Genomic DNA, 27513 nt, shown 5'->3' with positions numbered 1-27513 from the left:
GGGTGGGGGGGTCACAGCCGTCATGGGGGGACGGGGAGGGACAGGACCAAGGGGAGAGATGTGTCTTGAATTGTGAGGCTGGGGGTGTCCCAGCCTTCATACGGGGGGAGTGGCACGGCCTTGAGGCGGGATGGGGACGTGTACAGGGGGTGGTGCTGGGGGGGTCACATCGGGTGGGGCCATGGGGGCAAGTTCTGAAGAGTAAGGGGGTCAGAGTGGCGCTGCGGGTGGTGGGGGAGGACAGAGGGCAGGACCGCGGGGCAGGGACGGTGTGCGTCCTCTTGGGGGAGGGTCACAGCAGTCCTCCGAGTATGGGGACGGAGTCAGGGGGCTGGACCGAGAAAGCCGTGGAGAGTGCGAAGGGGCTATAGCGGTGTTGGGGGGGGGTGTCCAGGACCGGTCCCACCCTTTCCTCCTTGCCCTCGTCTCCTTGGCGCTTCTTCCTCTCCCTCCTCCCCCTTTCTTTCTTCTCCGTCTCCTCCTCTTCCTCTCTCCCCTCCTCCCACCGCCCTCCCGGGACCCGGAGTCCGGCCCAGCGGCCCCGGAAGGGGTGTCGACCCCCACCCAGCGGGAAGCCCCCGCCCCGCCCGAGTCGAGTCGCGTTCCAGGTCCTTACCCCCTTTGTCTGGATCGGGCGGCATCACTGGTCCCCTGCCCCCGTCCCCCTGGCTGGGTCAGGCCGCGTTCCCGGTCCGGGCACCTGGAAGCAGGCATCGCGCACCCCGGGCCCCTGTGCCCTCCCATCCGCGCGGCGGATCCGGTGGAGAGGCTGGCTCAGCGCGGGACTTTGTTCCGTTGCTCCCAGACCAGCACCTGTGCCCACTGGGGCTACGAGCCAGGTGCGTAGGGCCGCCTCTTTCCTCAATCCCTTCTAATCGCTGTAACTCTGTGACTGCGGGTGCTGATTTGGAATCAGGTTTTTCTGGGTTCCCGGACGACTCCGGGCGAGCATTCTGGGGAGGCTGGGGCCCAAGGAGGAGCCTTTCAATCCTAGCAAAGGCTCTGGTACGTGGAACCTACTGCCTGCCTTCCAGGAAGCCACCTGGGCCAGCCAGCTCCCTTTCTCCATCTCCTGAAGTGTCTCGGACTTGCCCGGTACTACAGGCAACTGGGCCTGGGATTTGGATTTCACAGGGGTCATCATCTAAAACCCAGAATGGTGGATTTCTTCTCCACTATTGTGCCAGGTGTGCCCTTTTATATATAAACTAGGCTAGAGGACCCTCAGGAGGTTGGGTGGCACCACAGAAGAAAGGTCTGGGAAATAACTTCAGTAAAGGACACAGCCAAGATAACCCTGAGGAGCAGTTCTACACTGTAACATATGGGGTCTCCATTCTATAAAGGGTCTAGTCAAAACAACCAAACCAACCAACCCTTGGAGCAGTTCTACTCTGTAGCACATGGGGTCTCCATTCTATAAAGGCTCTAGTCAAAACCAAACCAACCAACCAACCAACCAACCCTTGGAGCAGTTCTACTCTGTATCACATGGGGTCTCCATTCTATAAAGGCTCTAGTCAAAACCAAACCAACCAACCAACCAACCCATGGAGCAGTTCTACTTGCAGCACATGGGGTCCCCATTCCATTAAGGGTCTAGTCAAAACCAAGCCAAACAACCAACCAACCAACCAACCCATGGAGTAGTTCTACTCTGTAGCACATGGGGTCTCTATTCCATAAAGGGTCTAGTCAAAACCAAACCAACCAACCAACCCATGGAGCAGTTCTACTCTGTAGCACATGGGGTCTCCATTCCATAAAGGGTCTAGTCAAAACCAAACCAACCAACCCATGGAGCAGTTCTACTCTGCAACACTGGAGTTCCCATGAGACTGTACAGCAGCTGACAACAGCCAGACCTCACCCATGGGACTTTACATCAGCGGTCAGTGCAGGCAGGGAACTGTGTTGGTCATATCCCGGGTCCTGGTCCCTGTTACTCTGCCCCACGGCATGTCCCTTTACCTTTCCAATTCAGTGCTGTATCCCTCAAAAATAAAATGTGTTTCCCAAAGGCCTCAGGGAGGGGCAGCCTTGGTGCCCCCGAGCTGCTTGTTGAACACCCAGAGTTAGAAGCCCTACCCTAAAATCACTTGACTTAGAATCTCTAGAAATGGGGATGGAGGTCTCTGTTTAAAGAAATCCGTTTCGACAGCCTTTGTCTTAAAAGGCAAAATTAGTTCATTTACATTTGTTGTGATGACTTGTTATATCTGAAGTTGATTCTTGGGCATTGTTTATTGCTTCTCTCTCTTTTTTCAGCGTTATTTGTTACTCTGTTTACTCTAAGGAGCCCTGGTGGTGCAGTGGTGGTTAAGTGCTCGGCTGCTAAACAAGAAGTCAGTAGTTTGAACCCACCAGCTGCTCCACGGGACAAAGACCTGGTGGCCTGCTCCCATAAAGATTAAGCCCTATGAGGCAGTTCTACTGTGTCACAAGGGGTTGCTATGAGTCAGAATTGACTGGATGGAACACAGGAACAACTAGGGCAGTGCCCTACAACCAGTTGTTATTGACTCAATTCTGATTACCAGTGCCCCCATGTGTGTCAGAGTAAACGGTGCTCCATACGGCTTTTAGTAGCTGATTTTTTTGAAGCAGATCACCAGGCCTTTCTTCCAAGGCACCTCTGGGTGAACCGGAACCTCCAGCCTTTCAGTTAGCAGCCAAGGGCTTTAACTTTGCTCTTTCTGATGCATACCTGGAATGATAAAAGTCATTTTATTTAGTGGTGATTATACATTATTGCTTTTTCTTGACTCTTGATTTGGTGAAAGAATTAAGCCCAACAAAATGAATGTCTTAACTTCACAGTGAAGGCTTCTTGGTGATTCAGGTGAAGAAGCTCTCTTAGTTTCTAGTTCTGCTGTAACAAAAATACCAGAAGTGGGTGGTTTTCAAGAACAGAGATTTATTTTCTCACAGTTCAGGAAGTTAGAAGTCCAAATCAAGGCTACTGATGCTGGGGGAAGGCTATCTCTCTGTTGGCTATCAGGGGAGGTCTTTGGCTCAGCTTCAGTATACCTGGTGTTCCTTGGTTCCTTGGTGACCTCCATGTAGCATCTATCTTTTGCCCATTTGTGTTTGCTTCTCTGTGTTTAATCTGCTATTTTTATTTCTCAAAAGTGACCAGGTTTAAGACACACCCTACATCAGTACAGCCTCATTAACATAACAAGGAAAACCCTATTCCCAGATAGGATCACATCCACATGAATGTTGTTGTTGCTATAGTTAGTTGCAATCAAGTTAATTCTGACTCATGGGGATCCCATGTGTGGGCAAAAGGGTAAAAGCGCCCAACTGCTAGTTGAAAGGTTGGTGGTTTGAACCCACCTAGAGGCGCCTCGGAAGACAGGCCTGACAATCTGTTTCTGAAAGGGCACAGCCTTAAAAACCCTATGGAGCACAGTTCTACTGTGACACACGTGGGGTCATCATGGGTACACAGGTACGGGGGTTAGGACTTCTGTACAACTTTTAGGGATACACAATTCAGTCCATAATGGGATTCCAGCAATGAGACCCACAACAGGAACCCCAGTTTTTCTGGCAGACATTTATTGTTGGTGTTCTTCCTGACTGCACCAGCACAAGGGGAAGACACCGCAGCATGGCTGGAGCCAGGGTCTCCAGATGTTGTTCAGTGAGTCCAGTTGCAGGGGGGCTGGGGTGAGCGTTTGCTGGTGTTCCTTCACAGCCTGCGCCACCCTCTCCATGACCTGGTGGAACAAGGGCTCCGTGGCCAGCGTGAGGGGGTGGGCCTCGGAAGGGTCCCGGGAGAGATTGAAGAGCACAGGTGGGTCATGGTGGATGACCCCAGCCCCTGAGCATGGGCAGACCCCTCTGCCGTAGCAGGCGCCGGCACCCTCTGGGTGGAACTTGGGGGTCGTGAAGTGGACTTTCCAGACGGTGCCTGCTGGGGGAAGGACAGCGATTTAGAGGGTGAGATAGACGATATGGGGCATTGCTGGGTAACAGCGCTAATCTCAACAGTCAAGAGGTGGAAACAACCCAAGTTCCCATCAACAGATGAATGGATAGGCAAGATGTGGTCCACCCATACAGTGGAGTATTACTCAGCCATGAAAAAGAAACAACCCAAGTTTCCATCAACAGATGAATGGATAAGTAAGATGAGGTCCACCCATACAGTGGAGTATTACTCAGCCGTGAAAAAGAAACAACCCAAGTGTCCATCAACAGATGAATGGATAAGTAAGATGCGGTCCACCCATACAGTGGAGTATTACTCAGCCGTGAAAAAGAAACAACCCAAGTGTCCATCAACAGATGAATGGATAAGTAAGATGTGGCCCATCCATACAGTGGAGTATTACTCAGCCATAAAAAGAAACAACCCAAGTGTCCATCAACAGACGAATGGATAAGTAAGATGTGGTCCATCCATACAGTGGAGTATTACTCAGCCATGAAAAAGAAACAACCCAAGTGCCCACCAACAGATGAATGGATAAGTAAGATGTGGTCCATCCATACAGTGGAGTATTACTCAGCCATGAAAAAGAAACAACCCAAGTGCCCATCAATAGATGAATGGGTAAGTAAGATGTGGATGTGGTCCATCCATACAGTGGAGTATTACTCAGCCATGAAAAAGAAACAACCCAAGTGCCCATCAATAGACGAATGGATAAGTAAGATGTGGTCCATCCATACAGTGGAGTATTACTCAGCCGTGAAAAAGAAACAACCCAAGTGTCCATCAACAGATGAATGGATAAGTAAGATGTGGTCCATCCATACAGTGGAGTATTACTCAGCCATAAAAAGAAACAACCCAAGTGTCCATCAACAGACGAATGGATAAGTAAGATGTGGTCCATCCATGCAGTGGAGTATTACTCAGCCGTGAAAAAGAAACAACCCAAGTGTCCATCAACAGATGAATGGATAAGTAAGATGTGGTCCATCCATACAGTGGAGTATTACTCAGCCATGAAAAAGAAACAACCCAAGTGCCCATCAACAGATGAATGGATAAGTAAGATGTGGTCCATCCATACAGTGGAGTATTACTCAGCCATGAAAAGAGACAACCCAAGTGCCCATCAACAGATGAATGGATAAGCAAAATATGATCCATCCACACAATGAAATATTACTCAGCCGCCAAGAGAAATGAAGTCCTGATGCATGCCACAATATGGATGGACCTTGGAAACATGATGCTGAATGAAGTAAGCCAGACACAAGAGGAAAAACATTGTATGATCCTAAAAATAAAAAGAGGAGTAAGAGACTCGAATTGGTGAAACTCTTATCAGAAGACAAAGATGGAAGCAGAAATCGATTAGTTATAAAATTTAAAAGTACAGGTGTTAAGTAAATGCAAGAGAGGGACTCTTAGAAAAAAGATCCATAAAAATAGAAAATCTTTGGCAAATCCCATAGATGAAGACGGTGAACATAGGCACAAAGATTGAGGCAGTCAAGATACAATGAAATTACATGGCAAGGGAATAAGGTGCTTGATGAATGATTTTTTTTTTTTTTTTAATAAGAATTGTGAGTAACCAGTCAGTTGAAAGAGAGTTTCCTTGGGGGTGTGGCCGGGTCGCTGGCTTTTACTCACTCTGGATCCTGCAGCTGGCTCCTGCTCACCTGACCTCCTGTTCTCGGGACTTGAGCTAGCAGCTTAGCTGCTGTCTTGCCTGCAGATCTTGGGATTTGTCAGCCTCCAGGGTGACCCCAGACTCGGGACTTTGTTGCCTTTGCAACCGAGTGAAGCATTTCCTTGATCTTAATCTCTGTCTCTCTCTATGTGCATGTATATATAGAAGCTCACTGGTTTTGCTTCTCTAGAGAACCCAGCCTAAGGCATAGTGTGTGTTTGTGTGAGTGTGTATGTGAATGTACGTTTGAGTCTAAGGATGTGTGTGAGTGTGTAAATGCGTGTGTGTGCCTGTGTGCTGTGTGTGTACATAGGTGTGCATGTGTGTGTGTATGTTGAGTGTGAATGTGTGGCTGAGTGTGTAAGTGTGTGTGCATGTAGGCGTGTTAGGGATTGAATTGTGACCCCCCTGAAAATAGGGTATAAATCCTAACCCCTATAGCTGTAGTTATAACCCTATTTGGGGATGGGTTTCTCTGGGTTATGTTAGGGAGACAGTTAGTGGAGGGTGTGTCTTGAGTCACCCTCTTTTGAGATACAAAAGAGATTAAATAAGCGAGCTAGCAAGCAGAGAGGAAGAGAGATGGCACACCACATGAAGATGGCTCAGGAGCAGAAGCTCCAAAGAGACAAGGACTGAAAGACAGAGAGGGAGAGAGCTTTCCCCTAGAGCAGGCACCTTGAATCAGAACTTCTAGCCTCCTGAACTGTGAGAAGATAATACCACCCACTCGTGGTATTTGTTATAGCAGCAGTAGATGACTAAGACAGGGAGTATGAGTGAGTGGGTGTATTATGTGAGTGTGAAGGTGTGTGTGAGTAATGATGAAAGTCGCAGCTGGCATCATGGGGGGAAGGACAGAGAGAGAAACAGTTCCCTAAATGATGCTGACAGGACGTGGAGAAGGCCCTTCTCACAGTTGACTGACAGATGGTCTCAGCAGGCAGGACACCAAGGGAGGGGGAAAAACACAGCCAAGGACGAAATTGGAAGCTGGTGTGAACAGGCAGTCTGTAAAGGAGCAGAGCAACGGAAGCAGACATGAAGACGGCCCTGCAGCTCCCTGGCTCTCTGGCCAGCGCGGGTCCTCCCCTCGGGGCCTCGGGGTGCAGCCCCCTACTCACTGCTCCTCTGGTACCACCGGGCCGCGTGCAGGAATCCCTCGCAGTAATGCATCAGGAACTGGTGGCCCGAGTGTGCGGAGGCCCCAAGCAGCAGGGGTGTGAGGTCCTGGCCATCTGTCACTCTGTGGAAAGTAGCAGGGGCATCCAGTTGGTCAGTCCCACGGCACCTGCAGGCCCTGAGTGAAGGGGCCCTGCTCCTCTCTGCTAGCTCACAGCGCTTGGGGGGAAGTCAGGGTGTGAACCTAGATGGTGTCATGGCTTGAATTGTGTCCCCCTAAAGCCTTGGTGGAGGCCTGCTGGCACAGTGGTTAAGAGCTACTGTGAGCTACGGCTGCTAACCAAAATGTCGGCAGTTCAAATCAACCAACCGTTCCTTGGAAACCCTTTGGGGGCAGTTCTACTCTGTCCTGAGGGGTTGCTATGAGTCGGAATTGACTGGATGGCAACAGGTTTGGTTTCTGGTTTAGAGCCCTGGTGGCACGGTGGTTAAGCATTCTGCTGCTAACCAAAAGGTCGGCAGTTTGAATCCACCAGCCGCTCCTTGGAAACCCTATGGGGTGGCTCTACTCTGTCCCACAGGGTCGCTATGAGCCGGAATCAACTCCACAGCAATGCGTTTGGGTTTCGTTTAATCTGCAAGGGAGCAGATTGCCAGGTCTTTCTCCCAGGAAGCTGCTGAGTGGGTTCGAACCTTGGAGTCAGCAGCTGAGACTGTTATGTCTCCAGGGCTCTTTTTCTACGTATATGTTTCCATTATGCACTTCACGAATTCAGTCCTCTATCTCGTACAATGACAGAACAAAAATGTGCAAAATTTCTTGGACATCTAAGGGCTGGGGAGGGATCCCTGGGTGGTGCAAATAGTGAAGGTGCTCGGCTGCTAGTGGAAAGGTTGGAGGTTCGAGTCCACCCGCGGGTGCCTGGGAAGAAAGGCCTGGCGATCTATTCGTCAAAAATCAGCCACTGAAAACCCTGTGGAGCACAGTTCTACTTTGACACACACGGGGTTGCCATGAGTCAGAACTGAGACTACAGCAACTGGTCTAGGAAGCCCTGGTACTACAAATGGTTAACACGCTTGGCTGCTACCAAAAGGTTGGAGATTCGAGTCCACCCAGAGGCACCTCTGAACAAAGGCCTGGTGATCTACTTATGAAAAAGCCGCCATTGAAAACCCTATGGAGCACAGTTCTACTCTGATACACACGGGGTTGCCGTGAGTCAGAATCAACTTGATGGCAACTGATTTAGGAGCCCTGGTTGAGCAGCGGTTAAAGCGCTTGGTTGCTAACTGAAAGATCAGTGGTTCAAACCCACCAGCGGCTCCTGGGGAGAAAGATGTGGCAGCCTGTTTCTGTAAAGATTACAGCTTTAGAAACCCTATGGGACAGTTCTACTCCGTCCTGCAGGGTTGCTATGAGTCGGAATCAACTTGACAACAAGTTTGTTTGTTTTGGTTTGGGTGGCACTAACGGTTAACATGCTAGTTGAAAGGTTAGAGGTTCCAGTCCACCCAGAGTTGCCTTAGAAGAAAGGCCTGGAGATCTACTTCCAAAAAATCAGCCATTGAAAACCCTGTGGAGCACAGTTGTATCCTGACACACACGGGGTCACCAGGAGTTGGAACTGATTTGAAGGAAACTAAAAAATCGGTGGAAACCCTGTTGGTGTAGTGGTTTAAGTGCTACAGTTGCTAACCAAAAGGTTGGCAGTTCGAATCCACCAGGTGCTCCTTGGAAAATCTATGTGGTAGTTCTATTCTGTCCTATAGGGTTGCTATGGGTCGGAATCGACTCGACAGCAACAGGTAGGAAACCGATACTGTTATATAAGAAATCATCAGAATTTTTAAAATGTTCTCATGTTGCTGTATTTTTTCCCCCTAAATGTGAAAAATCAAAACATCAGCTCTCAGAAACTAGAGGGCAGGTGGTCCCATCCCACACATACCTGTCCTGGGGCACCTGGCCGCCTCCCAGCTGGACCACCGTGGGGAAAATGTCCATCAGACTGGTGGGCTCGTTGATCACCCGGCCAGCGGGCAGCACCCCAGGCCACCGGAAGATTCCGGGCACACGGATGCCCCCTTCCCAGCCGCCCATGCCTTTGCCTCCTTTGTTAAAACACAAACAAAAGGACGTGATTCAAAATCAGAAATGAGTGTTTGCTCTGAGGGCTTTAACATTTTTTTTTTGTAATAAATATGTACGTACCAATTTGTTTGCCATTCCAACATTCTTCACCGGTACTGTTCGGTGACATTAGTCACGTTCTTCATGTAGTTCAGCCATTATCTGTTTTCAGATATTTCTATCACCCTTAGTGGAAACTCAGTGTACCTTGAGCAATGAGTCCCCCTTTTTCCCATCCCTCCTACCTGCCTGGTAACTACCAATAAACTTTGTTCTTGTTGTTAGATGCCGTCCAGTTGGTTCCGACTCAGCGACCCTATGTACAACAGAACGAAACACTGCCCGGTCCTGCGCCATCCTCACAATCATTGTTATGCTTGAGCCCACTGTTGCAGCCACTGTGTCAATCCACCTCGTTGAGGGTCTTCCTCTTTTTTTTGCAGACCTTCTACTTTACCAAGCAGGTTGTCCTTTTCCCGGGACTGACCCCTTTTGAAAACATGTCCAAAGTATGTGAGACATAGTCTCGCCATCCTCGCTTCTAAGGAGCATTCTGGCTGTACTTCTTCCAAGACAGGTTTGTTCCTTCTTCAGGCAGTCCCTGGTATATTCAGTATTCTTCGCCAACACCATAATCCAAAGGTGTCAATTCTTCTTTGGTCTTCCTTATTCTTTGTCCAGCTTTCACATGCATATGAGGTGATAGAAAATACCATGGCTTCAGTCACACTCACCTTGGTCCTTAAAGTGACATCTTTCCTTTTTAACACCTTAAAGAGCGCTTTTGCAGCAGATTTACCCAACTCCTGACTCCCTGTGACCCTATATGACAGAGTAGCACTGCCCTGTAGGGTTTCCAATCTTTACAGAAGCAGATTGCCAGGTCTTTTGTCCTGTGCAGCGGCTGATGGGTTTGGACCAAAGACCTTTCAGTTAGCAGCCAAGTGCTTAACCACGGAGCCACCAGGTCTGCATCAGCCCGTTGTGGTTGAGTTCACTCGGAGTCACGGAGACCTCACGTGTTACGGAGTAAAACTCTTTCGTAGGATTTTCTTGGCTGTAATTGGGTTGCTGTGAGTCGGAATGGACTCAGTGGCACAGAATAACCTTTTTTACAGAAGCAGATCAACAGGACTTTTTTTCTCAGCGCCAATGGGTGGGTTTGAACCACAAAGATTTAGGTCAGTACTTGTGCACAAGCCACCTGCAACTTCCAGGGACCTCGGCTCCGTATATATTTACCTATTTTGGATTGACACAGTGGCTGCAACAAGGGGCTCAAGCATAATGACGATTGTGGGGATGGCACAGGTCCGGGCAGTGTTTTGTTCTGTTGTACTTTGGGTGGCTGTGGTTTGGAACCGACTCAACGGCACCTAACAACAACAACAACGTTTTGGATGTTTCACGTCAGTGGAACCATATAGGATCTGTCCCTCTGAGAGTGATTGGCTTCACTCAGCATGATGTTTGCTTTAGAACGATCATTTATTATTATTTTACAATAATGTTTAGTTCCTTCCCGGGGGACGTTGGGTTTTATATCTTCGATAACCTGAGTGTTGTCCTTCTGTATTGCTGAGTGACGCCAGAGAGTTTCAGTTTCCCTCATACTTCTTAATCGTTAGATCGGTTCTCTGAGCGTCGTAAATGGCGCCGTGGGAAACATTTATTTTATTTTTGTGGTAAAATGTAGATGGCACAACATTTGTCGCGCTAATCGTTTTTAAGCCTCCAGTTCAGTGACAATAATTGCACCCATCGTGGTGTGTGACTGTCACCATGATCTGTTTCCACACAATCGCCATCACCGCACGTGGAAACATGCATGGTGCTGAGATGACAGAGATCACAGAGGAGTCTGATTCCAGGTGTGAAGAAGGCTTAGGAATGCCTACACTGAGTTAACCTGTGTGTGTGTGTGTGTGTGTAAAACTAAAAACCGAAATCAAACCAAAACCCATCGCCGTTGAGTTGACTCCAACTTGCGGAGGTTCCATGTGTTACAGGGTACAGTTTTCTTTGGCTGTAATCTTTATAGGAGCAGATGGCCAGGCCTTCTTTCCGTGGTGCCAGTGGGTGGATTTGCCCTTCATCTTTTAAGTGAGTATTGATGTTGTTGTTAGTTGTCACCTAGTCTACTCTGATTCGTGGTGACCTCGTGATATTACAGAGTAGAACTGTGCTCCATAGGGTGGGTTCAGGCTGCTGACCTTTCCATTCGTGCCATCCAGGGAATATATATATATATATGTATCCCCCCCAACCCCGTAGCAGTCAAGTTGATTCCAACTCATAGCAACCCTACAGGGGAGAGTAGAACTGCCCCACAGGGTTTCCAAGGAGCGGCTGGTGGATTCAAACTGCCAGCCTTTTGGTTAACAGCCATAGCTCTTAACCACTGTGCTACCAGGGCTCCATATATTTGTATATATGTGTATATAATTACGCATGTGTATCCCCATTCCCTGTTGCCATCAAGTCAGTTCTGACTCATAGCGACCCTATAGGACAGAGTGGAATTGCCCCATAGAGTTTCCAAGGAGCACCTGGTGGATTCGAACTGCTGACCCCTTGGTTAGCAGCCGTAGCACTTAACCACTACGCCGCCAGGGTTTCAATGTGTGTGTCTGTATATGTATATATATATATATTCCAAAACTCATTGCCATTGAGCTGATCCCGACTCACAACGGCCCTACAGGACAGAGTAGAACTGCCCCTTAGGGTTTCCAAGGAGTTGCTGGTGGATTCGAACTGCCAACCTTTTGGTTAGCAGTCTGAGCTCTTAATCACTGCACCACCAGGGCTCCACACACACACACAAACTAAAGTGATACATGATAAACATATATATCAAAATTAGTCCAAACTCTTTCACGGAATAAAAATGAAAACATTCTGAGTGTCAACACTGTGTTAATTTGATTTGAAACCTTGTGGTACATCAAATAAGGGTTTAATCTGTCATCACTGGAATCCTAGTTTGAATAAAAAGTGATAACCCTCCTTGAATCCATTTTCTGAACTACAGATTCAAACTTGAGCCCATCAGGGGACAAATGGTTACACAAAATGTGGTCTATCCATACAATGGAATATTTATCACTCAGCCGAAAAAAGAAATGAAGTCCTGATACATTCTACATCAGGACGCCGAGTGAAAGAAGCCAGGCACAAAAGACAAAGATCGTATGATTCCATTTATATGAAATGTCCAAAAACTCCAAACCATTGCCATCGAGTCGATTATGACTCACAGCGACCCTATAGGACAGAGTAGAACTGCCCCACAGGGTTTCCCAGGAGCGGCTGGGGGATTTGAACTGCCGACCTTTTGGTTAGCAGCCCAGCTCTGAACCACTGAGCAAATCCGTAGAGACAGAAAGGAGAATAGTGATGGCCAAGGGCAGGGGGTGGGGGTTCCAGGGGCCTGGGGATTGAGGGGATAAGGGGTGATATTTCATGGGTATGGAATTTGTTGTTGGATGATGAAAATGTTCTAAAATGGACTGTGGTGATAGTTGCCAATTTGTGAATATACCAAAAACTATTGAGTTATCAAATTAAAAAACAAACAAAAACATCAAACCTGAGCTTTACAAATTGGAATTTCTTTGACCGCTCTGACTGGGATCACAGCAGAGGGTCCTGGACAGAGCGGGAGGAAAAATGTAGAACAAAAAATCAAATTTCACACAAAAAAACCAGACTTACTGGTCTGACAGAGACTGGGGGAACCCCCGAGACTATGGCCCTAAGACACACATCTGAACTGGAACTGAAAACTGAAGGCATTCCCAGAGACCACCCTCCAATCAAACCATAGACGGGTCCCTAAAATAAACAGTAACACTGAGAGGAATGTGCTCCTTGGAAAAATCAATTATACAAGATCAAAAGGGCGAAAATTGTCCGAAAGCAAAGATAAGAAGGCAGGAAGGGGAATAAAATCAGAACACAAGGAAACGGGAACCCAGGGCAGAAATGGGGAGAGTGCTGACGCATTGTGGGGAGTAAAACCAAGGCCACGGAACACATGTGCAAACTATAAAACAAGAATTTTCACCTAATGCACGATAAACAATTTAAAAAGAAATTGGTGTTTTGGTAAACAGGATAAGAAAAAAGCAACGGTGTAAGGCAGCGGTATTTCCATCCTTTGGGGCTGAAGGAAGGAGCGTTGGTGGTGTAGTGGTTAAGCACTTGGCTAACCAGAAGTGTGGTTCAAACCCGCCAGCCACTTCTTGGGAGAAAGATGTGGCAATCTGCTTCCGTAAAGATTAATCTCATTTCTGTTGAGTCCGTTCTGGCTCACAGTGACCCTATACGACAGAGCAGAACGGCCCCATAGGGTTTCCAAGGAGCAGCTGGTGGATTCGAACTGCCGACCTTTTGGCTAGCAGTTGAGCCCTTAACCACTGCACCACCAGGGCTCCTCTGTAAAGAGTACAGCCTTGGAAACTCTATGGGGCCGTTCTGCTCTTTGTCCAGGGTTGCAGGAATTGGAATTGAGTTGAGAGCGATGGGTTTTTGGTGTCGAAGTCTGCTTTCCAATAGAGGGTTGGGCATTTTAGGGAGGAGATAATGCTTGGAGATAAGGGTCTGGGAATCCTGGAGCCTCACCTTTATATATTCCATTCCAGCCACCATACTGGTGGTTTCCCAGTTGGGACTCCAAGGATCCACCATGATCCGATGTAAAATAAACCAGGGTATTGTCAGTCAAACCTTCCTTGTTCAGAGTGTCCAGAATCTGTCCTGCAAAGAGGAGGGAAGTTGGAGCCACAGAAAACAAAGTCTCTTAAACCAAACCACACAGCTGTACTTTTAGCCTTTTGGAAAAACCTATGGGGAAGAGCTTTTCGATTTAAAACATAAAGGGATTGGGTAGTATTCTGATGTTGATCTCTTGAGTGTCCTTGATCTAAGACTGAAGTATTTATTTATATGTCCAGTTAAACCAGTTGTCGTCAAGTTGACCCGGATTCCTGGAGACTATGTGTCATGGTACAGCTGTGCTCCACACGGTTTTCAATTGCTGTTTTTTTGGAAGCAGATCACCAGGCCTTTCCTCTGAGGTACCTCTGGATGGCCTTGAACCTCCAAACTTTAGCTTAGCATGCTAATCATTTGCTCCCCCCCCCCCCGCCGGGAACTCCGTTCTTTGTATGTACCCTATCCTATTTCCAAAAAATTTTAGGCAAGGTAAAAGGGCGTATGCTTATAAAAAACAGCATGGGGCACTGTCTGACCTCCTCTAACTTCACAAGGGGAAGGAGAATCAAGATCAAGAGCCCAAGGCTGATTGCTGTGAGGTGGAGGTCAGACACGCCTCCTCTCTCTGCCATCTTTACCAATTCTAACAACAACTGTCCCTCCCATGGCCCTTTCTACTTCTCTGCTGGGCTCGATAGTTCATTGCAATGGCCACACAGAACTCACAGACCATACTCACGATTATGGGGTTCCTTAGGGAAATAAGAGTTACAATTCAGGCTCAGGAGCACTCAGGATACAGTTCTTCCATCAGGACAGCCTCTTCCTAGCTGTGCTGGCAGACGCCTCTCCCTGGCCCTCGGACTCTCCGTAAAGGCACTCAGCTTTCTCTCTCTGTGGGCGGGGGCCCCATCACGGTGTCTCCTGCTGCCAGGTCTGTGCTGCTGGGTTTCTCCTGCCATCTCTTTTCAGCGTCTTCAGGGTTACAACTCTCTGTCTCTCTGTCTTCTGCTTCCAGGAGCTTCTCGGCACAGGGATCCCAAGTCCAAACGTCGTGCCAGCTCTTGGCTGTTCTTCCTTGGTGGTGACAGGATTCTTTTTTCTACCTCAGGGGTCACTCATTTCAAGCCCAGCAGGATGGCAAAACTGACCAATGCCGTTGGTGGGCCACAATTATCCTATCACACAGTCCCACCCAACCACTCGGATGGGAGTTACAAGACCACAGGAAGTCGATGCGTCACACACTGCAATGTTGTAGAGACAAAATAGCAAGGTTGGATTCCAGAAATTTATGTACTGATTTATTTTTGTCGTGAGTCCAGTTTTCTTGCTTCTTTGCAAACCTAATAACGTTTTTAAATTTTGTACGAGAAGTGTGTACTGAAGAACAGTGGAGACTGAGCTGCAGTGCTCTTCCGCTTTGCCGTCCCCGGAGAGTACGTGTTGTTTCTTACATACATCTGGCAGCTTGAGGAAGCTGACGTGTCAGCAAGTGTGGAACAGATCTGAGAACGAGGGAGTTCTCCCGGAGTTAGCCCAACCTCCAAACTTCCGGGCTGGAGCTGCTGGTGCTGAGGGGTCAGACTCTTTATTCTTATCAGTGTTTGAGCCCAGAGCTGGTAGGGGGTTGGGCCATTGTAAAAAAGAGAAGTTGGCATTGAGCTGATTCTGACTCATGGTGACCCCATGGGTATCAGATCTGTGCTCCATAGAGTTTTCAGCAGCTGATTTTTCACGAGTGCCAGGCCTTTCTTCCTGGGTACCTCGAAGGGGACCCAAAGAGTCAGTTTTTCAGTTAGCAGCTGAGGGCATTGTTTGTACCGAATCGGTGGTTCCAGGTACCAGGTGCACGTAAGAAAGTCTAGGTGGCCGTAGAAGGTTTTTGCCCTCAGGTACTATTTTTCTCAGCAATGGGAGCTCTTGGACACTTTTAAGCTGATTTCTGATTTCTGATCGTTTTATCTGATTTTTCAGACTCAGGCGTGGACTCCAAATTTAGATTGCCTACCTGCAGGAGTCTCTGGGTGTTGCAAACAATTAAGCACTCGACTACCAGCTAAAATGTTGGCGGTTCGAACCCACCTAGAGACACCTTGGAAGAAAAACCTGTTGATCTGCTTCCGAAAGGTCACAGCCTTGAAAACCCTGGGGAGCAGTTCTACTCGGCACCTATGGGGTCCCCATGAGTCAGATCCACTGAACGGAAACTAACAACACCACGCACGAGCAATGGGATTGACTCATTGTATAAAAGATACGCCCTTGTTGTTGTGACTTGCCGTGGACCCCAACTCTTGGCAACCCTACGTGTGTTGGAGCAGAACTGTGTTCCATGGGATTTTCAGTGGCTGTTTTTTTGGAAGTAGATTGCCAGGCCTTTCTTCCGAGGTACCTCTGGGTGCGTTTAAACCACCAACCTTTTGGTTAGGAGCTGAGCACGTTCACTGTTGATGCCAACAGGGACTTGAGTGAAGATGTATGGTATGGTATTGTAAACCCTTGAGATCCAGTCTGGTTGTTACCCTCCCATGGCTTCTGCTGTGCTTGGCTTTAATTCATCTCACCTTCTCCTCACTGACGCCATTCGCCCTCTGCCCCTTCTAGGGGAGGAGCAGCCATGTTTTCACGTGAAGAAGACACTCACCCACCATCCAGTCCATCTCCTCCACGTTGTCCCCGTACAGCCCATGAACGCTTTTTCCCAGGGACTTCTCGGTGGTAACGAGGGGAACGTGGACATGTAAGAAGGAAACAAAGAGCAGGAAAGGGCCGTGCTTGTTTCTGAAAGCAAACACAAATAATGGGGGTTGGGGGCCAACTCGGAAAAGAAGGGTGAGAGTGTTCACACACCTTGAAGAATGTCACCAAATACCACTTCGTTGAACATGTAGAAACTGGCAAATTGGTATACATTTTGCTGTGTGCATTTTCACCAAATAAAATATAAAATTAGAAAAAAAATTCAAGCAAAAGAATATGAGAGTAAACACAAAGCAACTAGAGTTATCTTTGTGACCAGCAGAGATGGAGACCCTAGAGTCAGCAAACACAAAACAGTCACGTCCTTTGTGATGGGTTGAATGGCGTCCCCTTCCAGAACGATGTGTTCAAGTCCTAACCCCCAGTACCTGTGACCGTGACCTTGTTGGGAGTCAGGGTTTTTGCAGAGAAAATTTAAGTTAACATGAGATCATAGTGGAGTAGCTGTTCTTGTTAGTTGCCATCCAGTTGATTCCAGCTCATAGAGAGCAGAACTGCCCCATAGGGTTTCCAAGGAGCGCCTGGTGGATTTGAACTGCCAACCTTTTGGTTAACAGCCAGACTCTTAAGCGCTGCACCACCAGGGTTGCCATACTGGAGTAGGGAGGCTCCGAATCAAAGGATGGGCGTCCTTGTAAGGGGAGGAGAAGAGACACAGAGACAGGGAGACATAGAGAAAAGATGGCCATGTGAAGACAGAGCAGAGACTGGAGTGAAGGGGCTGCAAGCCCAGGAACGTCCGGGGCCACCAGAAGCTGGAAGAAACGAGGAAGGACCCTCCCCTAGAGCCTCCGGAGGGAGCGCAGCCCTGCCCGCACCTTGTTTGCGGACTTCCTGTCTCTAGAACTGCCCGAGAGTGAATGTCTGTTGTTGTAAGTCAAACAGTTTTCATGACTGACTTATTTCAGTCTAAATCTGTATTTTCGGCAGCTCAGTATTTTCTATCGGCAGTGCCTATTGAAAAGAAAAGAAAGCAAAATTCCGGACTGATGCCGTCTTTGCTGTCAACGCTCACCTTTTGATAAACGACACTGCCTCCTGGAGCATGAGAGACGTGGTTCTCTGGAAAAGCATGGGCTGCTCCGTGATGGAGTGGTTTCTCATTAGGAAACAGTCTGCGTGAACAATCAGCGTGCCCACGAAGTGGGAGATCACGCAGAGCAGGACAGCCACAATGGTCAACCAGACAACCGGCATCCATGGCACCGATACCAAGCCCGTGAGCTTCCCGGCAGCCACCGTGAGGACAGCCAAGGCCAGGATCTGGACGCAGAAGTTGAGTTTGAGCTCCAGGCCTGCACGCTTCTCGGAGAGATCCCACCGCAAACAGTCTCCCATCATGGAGAAAGGCATCCCATAGAAATAGTCGAAGCCGTGGTTGAGGGGGTGGTGGCAGTGGTCACTGGGGGACTCACAGTTGAGGCCCAGGTGCCATTTTCCTGGAAGGCAAAAGTATGTCCATGTGACAGAAAACTAGTTGACCACCCACTGGTAAGTAGAAATCATGAGTGTCCTCCGTTATAGGCCCTCTGAGGGGCACTGGGGTGTGTTGGGGACACGCAGGAATGTGGGCAGTGTGCTCGGTTACTTGCACCGCAGCCTGACCTCCCCATGTCAGGGGCATGAGAACCCTAGGGGTCTCCGGGTGGTGCCAGTGGTTTGCGTTTGGCTGCTAAGTGAAAGGCTGGAGGTTCAAGTCCACCAAGTGGTGCCTCAGAAGAAAGGCCTGGCAATCTCCTGAAAAATCAGCCATTGAAAACCCTATGGAGCACAGTTTTACTCTGACACACATGGGGTCGCCATGAGTTGTAATAGACTCGATGACACCTGGAAGGTAGGTAGGTAGATAAATAGATGATAATAGATACACAGATAGAGTATATATAATATATATACGCTGCTACATGTGGTTAAAACAGTTGATGTGGTTGGCTGCTAACTGAAAGGCTGGAGGTTTGAATTCACCCAGAGGTGCCTTGGAAGAAAGGCCTGGTGATCTGCTTCAGAAAAATCAGCCATGGAAAACCCTGCGGAGCACAGTTCTACTCTGACACACGCGGGGGCGCCTCCAGGAGTGGGAATCGACTCAGCAGCTGTTACCTTTGGCATCGCTCGGCCTACCACACCTGTCTTATGATGGTCTGTGGTGGGGTGATGAGGAGGGCACGGAGAGGCCAGATTGTTCTAGAAAGTTCTACGTGACATCATTGGTATGGCACAAGACTCGCTCACGTTGGAATTGTTCCTCACTTTGCTAAGCCACTTTGATAGGGGTCAGGCTGGAGGTGGTGATAGGTTTCCCAGAGTGCAACCTTCACTTCTATTAAAGGTAGGTGGTTAGCTTCCCTTCTTCCACTACTAGGCTGCTGATAAAGAGACACGGGGTGTCTTCTCACCCCTCCGATGGCGTCCATCACCAGAAAACCCCATGTGATTTCCTAGAGGTAGTGATGGCTCAGTGGTAGAATTCTCACCTCCCGGGCCGGAGACCCACGTTTGGTTCCCAGCCCATGTACGTCAGGCACAGCCACCATCTGTCTGTCAGCGGAGGCTTGCGTGTTGCTCTGAAGCTGAACAGGTTTCGGCAGAGCTTCCAGACTGAGACAGACTCGGAAGAAAGGCCTCACAATCTACTTCTGAAAATCAGCCAATGAAAACCCTATAAATCATGATTTGACTCTGTCGTGTATGGGGTCATCATGAGTCAGAGCTGACGCGATGGCAGCAACAACAACACCTCTTTGTAACCATCACCCAAATCAAGAAACAGAACATTTATGGAGCCTGAAATAAATATCTGGAGCCCTGGTGGTGCAGTGGTTAGGAGCTATGGTTGTTAACCGAAAGGTCGGCAGTTTGAATCCACCAGTCGCTCCTTGGAAACCCTATGGGACGGTCCTACTCTGTCCTATAGGGTTGTGGTGAGTCGGAATCGCCTCAATGGCAACAGGTTTTTGGTTATATATATATAAATATAAGTTACATATATGTACCCACCACCGTCGAGTCGATTCTGACTCATAGTGACCCTACAGGACAAGTAGAACCGTCCCACAGGGTTTCCAAGGAGCACCCGTTGGATTCAAACGGCTGACCTTTTAGGTTAGCAGCTGTAGCTCTTAACCAATATGCTACCAGGGTTTATATATACATATAAATAAATAAGCTATATATGAATATATTTCCGATATATACCTGAGGGCCATGGTAGCTCAGTGGCAGAATTCTTACCTCTCCTGTGGGAGACCTGGGTTCGATTCCCAGCCAATGCACCTCACGTGCACCCACTACCCGTCTGTCAGCGGAGACTTGCGTGTTGCCGTGATGCTGAATGGGTTTCAGAGGAGCTTGTGGACCAAGACAGACTAGGAAGAAAGGCCTGGAGATCGACTTCTGAAATTCAGTCAGTGAAAACCCTATGGATCACAGCAGTCTGATCTGCAACGGATCACGAGAACAGTGCAGGAACAGGCAGGTTTTGTGCCATTGCGTACGGGGTCGCCACGAATCAGGGCCCCACCCCATGGCAGCTAAGGACAACAGCACTCCCATGAGAATGGACTATTTCATGTTAAAAAAAAAAAACAAAGAAAAAGGCAATGAGTCTTTTCTATTTTATATTCAATGTATCGCCTACTATTTTTCTTTGCTATAAATAAATGTTACTAAGAATTATCATTGTCAGATAATAATGATAATGGAAACTTTGTACCCTGTCAGGAAACTATTGTTCTTAATTTCTTCTATTCCGTCCCTACCAGGGCTTGCCAGCAGGTAGGAAAATAAGCACATGATTTGTGGAGGCAGGGACATGCTGAGCTGGGGGTCCCGGTTCCACGGGACTAAGGTGGAATTACGACATTTTTGCTGAAAGGGTATATAGTTTTGCCTTTTTTTTTTTTTAACTTGTGGCACATCAGCACATTGCATAAAACATGAGATTTGTCATTAAACCGGTATCTCCTGAGCACTCACTTTGCACCAAGCTGCCTGGAAAGAAAGTCATTTGTGACCAGGTTGCTTTCCATGGAGTGGAGAGTCATGCTGCATCCCCGTGCACTTCATTTCTAAGTGGTTAGCTGGATATTATAAAGCAAGAAACAAACAAAAAACTAGTTGCCCTCCAGCTGACTCTGAAAATAAGCACCCCCGTGTGTGTCAGAGCAGGACTGTGCTCCGCAGGGCTTTCAACACTGGGTTTTTCACAAGTAGATCACCAGGCCATTCTCCCGAGGTACCTCTGGGTGGACTAGAACCTCTGACCTCTCAGTTAGCAGCCGAATGCATTAACTGTTTGCAACCACTCAGGGACTCTAAAAGAGGTGTGTTGGGTTGACCCTGGCTCGTGGCCCCCCATGTGTGTCAGAGTAGAGCTGTGCTCCATACGGTTTTCAGTGGCTGATTTTTGTGGAAGCAGAATGCCAGGAATTTTTTTCTGGGGTGCCTCTAAGTGGGTTCGAACCTTCAACCTTTCAGTTAGCAGCTGAGTGCACTTGTACTACCCAGGGGCTCCTTTAGTTGAATGGGCTGCCCCATATTAAAGTAACGTGCTTTAAACATGTACATACCTATCAGTCCAGTGGCATAGCCTTGATTTTTTAATATTTTGGCAAAGGTGGTCTCACTTTCGGGAAGGCCCCCGGAGACTGCTGTCCACTGAAGAACTCGGTTGCCGCTGCTGGAAACCATCCCTGTCATCAGTGAATTTCAGGGAAACATTATACTGAGACACATTCATTGTTTTTTTTTATCATTATCATTTTAATTTGGAATATTTGGTGACAAACCCCATTACTCATAATTAAATGGAAAATTTACGTCCTACTTGGCTTTGCCTCCTGGGTTACATGAGCCAAGGAAATGATCAATTAATCGAAAAAGCTAGTAAGGACCCTTATTGTCTTATGATGTGGGGCTTGTTAAAAAAAAAAAAAAAAACGAGTATTGAATGAAACAAGAATGATAGTTAAAAAATGTCTATGATTTGACAAAACTTTTCTAAATTTAATTTTAACGTTTGAGGAAATGTATGCAGCAAAGGATACACTGTTTCAACAATTCTACACATATAACATGGTGACATTGTTTACATTCTTCAAGGAGTATAACTGTATCCTTTTCCAAGTTATTCCAGCACCATAAACTCACAGGCCACCCCCCCATCTTCTCATCTAACCTTCTGAGATGATGTTTGACCAAACTCTTGCTATAATTCAAAATCAGTTGCCATCAAATCGACTCCAAGTCATGGCTACCCCATGTGTGTCAGAGTAGAACTGCGCTCTGTAGGGTTTTCAGTGGCCGACTTTGCAGAAGAAAAATGCCAGGCCTTTCTTCCTAGTCTGCCTTAGACTGGAAATGCCCCTGAAACCTGTTCAGCATCACAGCATAACACAAGCCTCTACTGACAGACAGGTGGCGGTTGTGCATGAGACGCGCTGGCTGGGAATCGAATCTGGGTCTCCCGCATAGAAGGCGAAAGTTCTGCCACTGAACTACCGCTACCCCCCTGCGATAATTGTCTTAAAAAACAAAAAAACCAAACCCATTGCTGTTGACTTGATTCTGACTCATAGCGACCCTACAGGACAGAGTAGAACTGCCCATAGGGTTGCCAAGGAGCGGTTGGTTGATTCGAACTGCCGACCTTTTGGTTAGCAGCTGTAGCTCCCTGTAGCTCTTAACCACTGCGTCACCAGGGCTCAAATAATTGTCTTTGGGGAGTTAAAAAGAGCATGTCCTTGTCCAGCCCATGGTTAGATGTCAGAAAGAACTAACCTGACCGGAGCGGGTACCTGCCCGTCAGGAAAGCAGCTCGGCTTGGGGTACAGGTGGGTGCGGCAGCGATGTGCTGGGTGAGGGTCACCCCGTCCTCTGCAAGGCGGTTAATATTTGGGGTCCTGTGGAGGGAGAGAGTTACAACTTTATTCCCAGTCAAAAGGTTTTCCCACAAAAGCATAGGTATATACGTTGTCATTGTTGGTGCTATGGAGTCACCCCCGACTCATGGGGACCTGAAGCATGACAGAAGGACACGCTTCCTGGGCCTGCGGCATCTTCGCGATCACTGGTATGCTCAAGGCAGTGTGGCAGTACTGTGTCAGTCCACCACATAGATACACCGTGGACTGCCAGAGGTACAGACAAATCAGCTTTAGAAGAAATACAACCAGAATTCTCCTCACAAGGGCAGATGGTGAGACTCGAAATCACTTACTTTGGACCTGTCATCAGGAAAGACCAATCACTGGAAAAGAGCATCATGTTTGGTAAAGCAGAGGGTCAGCAAAAACGAGGGCTACTCTCGATGAGATGGTATCTTAGTTACCTAAGCCCTGCTATAACAGAAATACCACAAGGGGGTGGCTTTAGAGAACAGAAACTTATTTTCTTACAGTTTAGGAGGCTAGAAGTCTGAATTCAGAGCGCTGGCTCCAGGGGAAGGAAGGCTTTCTGTCGACTCTGGGCGAAGGCCCTTGTCTCTTCAGCTTCTGTTTCCTGATTGCTTGGCGTGTGGCACCTATTGTCCACCATCTTTGCTTCCTTGCTCAATCTGCCCTTTCATACCTCAAAAGAGATGGACTTAACCCTTTGGTGACCCAATTATTTTCTGCTTTGAATTTTTTGTTGATACCGTGTGTCGTCATTAACGGAAGCAGGCTGAATCAGTGAGCATATCTGAATTTTTGGTAGGTCATATGGATTTTTTTTCTTGCCCCCTCCCACAAGCCTAAATATTTAGTGGTACACAGGAAGTACCACTAATAATACCCCAGAGTCTATTGGTACCTATGTGTAACAAATAAAAATTTTCCTAAATTTCTGTTTTTCCTACCAAAGATTCAAACACCTCATACAATACTCTGTAAAAACAGTCAATTGCGGCATGCGTCCTTATCTTCAGTTTTAAACAGTCATAAAGCCCCCCGCCTTGTGGTACCATGCATTATCAGTGGTACAACAGCTTCCCAATAAACTCCAGAGGCTGAAAAAAAGTTCATGGTTGGCACTCTGGCTGGGATCACAATAGAAGGTCCTGGATAAAAATAGAATGGGTAAAAAATGAAGAACAAAATACAAATTAAAAAAAAAAAAAGACTAGATTTGCTCTTCTGAGAGACTGGAGGGAACTCCAAGGCTGTTGCCCTAAGACAACCTTGTAACTTGAAACTGCGGACACTCCTGGAGGTCAGCTTTCAGCCAAATAATAGACGGGGCTATAAGGTCAACAATAACATCCGTGAAAAATGTGCTCCTTAGAACAATCAATTACATGAGAACAAAAGGGCACCGATGGTCCAAAACCAAAGATGAGAAGGTGGGAAGGGAGGGACAGGGAAACTGGACTACAGGAAATGGAGAACTAACGCAGGGAGGAAATAGGGAGCATGCTGGCACATTGCAGGGATTGCAACCAAGATCATGAAATAATTTGTGTGAGAGTCATTGATTGAAAAATTAATTTGCTGTGGAAGTTTTCACCTAAAGCACAATAAAATGTTAAAAAAAAAAACAAGCCAACAAGAAAAGATTTAATTTTTTTTATATGTGCCACTGGGCATGAAAGTGTTAAGACGCACACCCTACAGTAGTACGGCCTCATTAACATCAGGAAGAAAACCCATTCCCAGATGGGATGATAACCACAGGTATAGGGGTTAGGATTTACAACATGTAATTTTGGGGGGGACACAATTCAGTCCATCACAGATGGACTGACATAATGACCACAAAGGGGTGCTAGAGCATACCAGTAATTGTGAATGTAGTGCTAGACCAGGCAACTTTTCCTTCTGTCTCCACGTGTCTGAGCTGATTTGATGGCAACCAACAACAACAACAAGAAACAATGTGTGCAGATATCTGATAAACCTAGAACTTGGTTGTACGTATTATCGGTGACTTCTCTGTCCTCTGGGCTCTCTGTGGGGACACAAACTGAACCATTCTCGTGAGTCTTGCCTGAGGGTGGTGTTGCCATAGCAACCAACGTCTCCAATGCCGAGGTCGTCTGCCATCAGGAGAAGGATGTTGGGCCGGGAACCAGATAAATCTCTACAACCAGAGGGCCTCAAAGCCAGGAAAATGCCGAGTGCCACCAACAGCCAATTCCTGAAACACAAAACACCAAAGGGGCTCGACTCTGCTTTCCGTTCCGTTCACATCACCTCTGTAAGCAGGGCATTTGTGTCACCATTTCAGGTGGCTTTGATGTCATTGTGGTGCAGCGGTAAAGTGCTCGGCTGCTAACCCCAAGGTTGGCGGCTCCAACCCACCAGAAGAAAGATGTGGCAGTCTGCTTCTGTAAAGATTACAGCCTTAGAAAGTCTATGGGGCAGTTCTACTCTATCCTATAGGATCGCCATGAGTTGGAATGGACTCAACAGCAATGGCTTTTTTTTTTTTTTTGGTGTTATCACATTCCAGAATAGTTACAGCGTATCTCTTAAGCATTTAATTTTTTTCATTTATAAAATATGTACAATGTTGTTGGTTTTATCTAGACTTTAAGCATCTTTTATTTATTTTTGGGAAGCTCTGTAATCTGTACTTAGAAGTCCTTTGGTGGCCCAAACGATCAAATATTTGGCTACTAACCAAAAGGTTAGAGGTTGGAGTTCACCCAGAGGTACCTCAGAAGAAAGGCGTGGCGATCTATTTCCAAAAAATCAGCCATTGAAAACCCTACAGAGCACAGTTCTACTCTGACACACATGGGGTTGCCATGAGTCAGTCAACCAGACGACTGGTTTTTAGGAGTCCCTGAATGGTGCAAATGCTTAACGTGTTCAGCTGCTCACAGGAAGTTTGCAGGTATGAAATACCAAAGGCTGACGTTTTTAACTCACTGATACCCGATGAGAAATGAACGTTTGGGGGGTGATGGAGGTGGCAACCCAGCTCAGAGCCTCCTGGTGGTGGAATGCCGTGAGAGGAATTGCCACAGTGGTTGATGGCTTCCCCACCATCTCCACCAGTACTGTCGTGGTGGCCTGTGTAGATGTTTTCTTGGGCACCACCCAGACATGCATGTGATCACCAGCTTGGTAGCTTCACAGCACCCAGAGCAATGTAATACAGATTTGCAAAACAGGTTTCCTGGATACAGCTATTTGTCTCTATTCATCTGAAGCAAAAGAGAAAGAAGGAAACCCAGGAATCAGAGAAGGAGCCACTCTACAGGCCTAACTGCCTCCACAGACTCGTACTTCCTCTACCCTGAGACGAGAAGAACTAGATGGTGCCCGGCTACCACAACCAGATGTTCGGATCAGGGTCATGATAGATGGATATTGATAGAAAGGAAGAAAAATGTGGAAGAGAACTTTAAATTCTCAAAGAATCCAGACTTATTAGACCCGTTGAGACTAGAGGAATCCCCGAGACTATTCTCCTGAGATATTCTTCAAACCTTAACCTGAAACTGTCTTCTGAAGTCACTTTTTTTTTTTTTTTTTTTTTTTTTTATAATAACTTTTATTAAGCTTCAAGTGAACGTTTACAAATCCAATCAGTCTGTCACATATAAGTTTACATACATCTCACTCCCTACTCCCACTTACTCTCCCCGTCTTGAGTCAGCCCGTTCAGTCTCTCCTTTCTTGACAATTTTGCCGGCTTCCCTCTCTCTCTATCCTCCCATCCCCCCTCCAGACAAGAGTTGCCAACACAATCTCAAGTGTACACCTGATATAATTAGCTCACTCTTCATCAGCGTCTCTCTCCCACCCGCTGACCAGTCCCTTTCATGTCTGATGAGTTGTCTTCAGGGATGGTTCCTGTCCTGTGTCAACAGAAGGTCTGGAGAGCATGGCCGCCGGGATTCCTCCAGTCTCAGTCAGACCATTAAGTTTGGTCTTCTTATGAGAATTTGGGGTCTGCATCCCACTGCTCTCCTGCTCCCTCAGGGGTCCTCTGCTGAGCTCCCTGTCAGGGCAGTCATCGATTGTGGCCGGGCACCAACTAGTTCTTCTGGTCTCAGGATGATGTAGGTCTCTGGTTCATGTGGCCCTTTCTGTCTCTTGGGCTCTTAGTTGTCATGTGGGCTTGGTGTTCTTCATTTTCCTTTGCTCCAGGTGGGTTGAGACCAATTGCTGCATCTTAGATGGCTGCTTGTTAGCATTTAAGACCCCAGACGCCACATTTCAAAGTGGGATGCAGAATGATTTCATAATAGAATTATTTTGCCAATTGACTTAGAAGTCCCCGCAAACCATGTTCCCCAGACCCCCGCGCTTGCTCCGCTGAGCTTTGAAGCATTCATTTTATCCCGGAAACTTCTTTGCTTTTGGTCCAGTTCAATTGAGCTGACCTTCCATGTATTGAGTGTTGTCTTTCCCTTCACCTAAAGCAGTTCTTATCTACTGATTAATCAATAAAAAAACCCTCTCCCACCCTCCCTCCCTCCCCCCCTCGTAACCACAAAAGTATGTGTTCTTCTCAGGTTTACTATTTCTCAAGATCTTATAATAGTGGTCTTATACAATATTTGTCCTTTTGCCTCTGACTCATTTCGCTCAGCATAATGCCTTCCAGGTTCCTCCATGTTATGAAATGTTTCAGAGATTCGTCACTGTTCTTTATCGATGCGTAGTATTCCATTGTGTGAATATACCACAATTTATTTACCCATTCATCCGTTGATGGACACCTTGGTTGCTTCCAACTTTTTGCTATTGTAAACAGAGCTGCAATAAACATGGGTGTGCATATATCTGTTTGTATGAAGGCTCTTGTATCTCTAGGGTATATTCCGAGGAGTGGGATTTCTGGGTTGTATGGTAGTTCTATTTCTAACTGTTTAAGATAACGCCAGATAGATTTCCAAAGTGGTTGTACCATTTTACATTCCCACCAGCAGTGTATGAGAGTTCCAATCTCTCCGCAGCCTCTCCAACATTTATTATTTTGTGTTTTTTGGATTAATGCCAGCCTTGCTGGTGTGAGATGGAATCTCATCGTAGTTTTAATTTGCATTTCTCTAATGGCTAATGATCGAGAGCATTTTCTCATGTATCTGTTGGCTGCCTGAATATCTTCTTTAGAGAAATGTGTGTTCATATCCTTTGCCCACTTCTTGATTGGGTTGTTTGTCTTTTTGTGGTTGAGTTTTGACAGAATCATGTAGATTTT

General features: G+C 47.2%; 1 protein-coding gene and 1 long non-coding RNA gene across 3 annotated transcripts in view; one reads left to right on the top strand and one right to left on the bottom strand.

Moving 5' to 3' along the window:
* LOC126068964 (uncharacterized) overlaps positions 1-27513 on the top strand; it is a 62187-nt gene that overhangs the window by 368 nt on the left and 34306 nt on the right. The window lies entirely within an intron of this gene.
* ARSL (arylsulfatase L) overlaps positions 2773-27513 on the bottom strand; it is a 50033-nt gene continuing 25292 nt past the window's right edge. Inside the window, exons 3-11 of one of the 2 annotated variants that reach the window (XM_049871753.1) lie at positions 24343-24492; positions 22159-22280; positions 20949-21071; positions 17396-17819; positions 16265-16401; positions 13525-13659; positions 8717-8879; positions 6767-6888; positions 2773-3925 (exon numbers count right to left, since the gene is read on the bottom strand). In XM_049871753.1, the coding sequence (XP_049727710.1) occupies positions 3567-3925; positions 6767-6888; positions 8717-8879; positions 13525-13659; positions 16265-16401; positions 17396-17819; positions 20949-21071; positions 22159-22280; positions 24343-24492 (1735 nt within the window). In that variant the 3' untranslated portion in view covers positions 2773-3566. The remainder of the gene's footprint in view (positions 3926-6766; positions 6889-8716; positions 8880-13524; positions 13660-16264; positions 16402-17395; positions 17820-20948; positions 21072-22158; positions 22281-24342; positions 24493-27513) is intronic. The other variant, XM_049871754.1, reaches the window with a different exon arrangement.

This window comes from Elephas maximus, chromosome X (genome assembly GCF_024166365.1).
Source record: "Elephas maximus indicus isolate mEleMax1 chromosome X, mEleMax1 primary haplotype, whole genome shotgun sequence".
In the NCBI taxonomy this organism is placed as follows: Eukaryota; Metazoa; Chordata; class Mammalia; order Proboscidea; family Elephantidae; genus Elephas; species Elephas maximus.
This window is presented reverse-complemented; position numbering and strand designations above follow the sequence as displayed.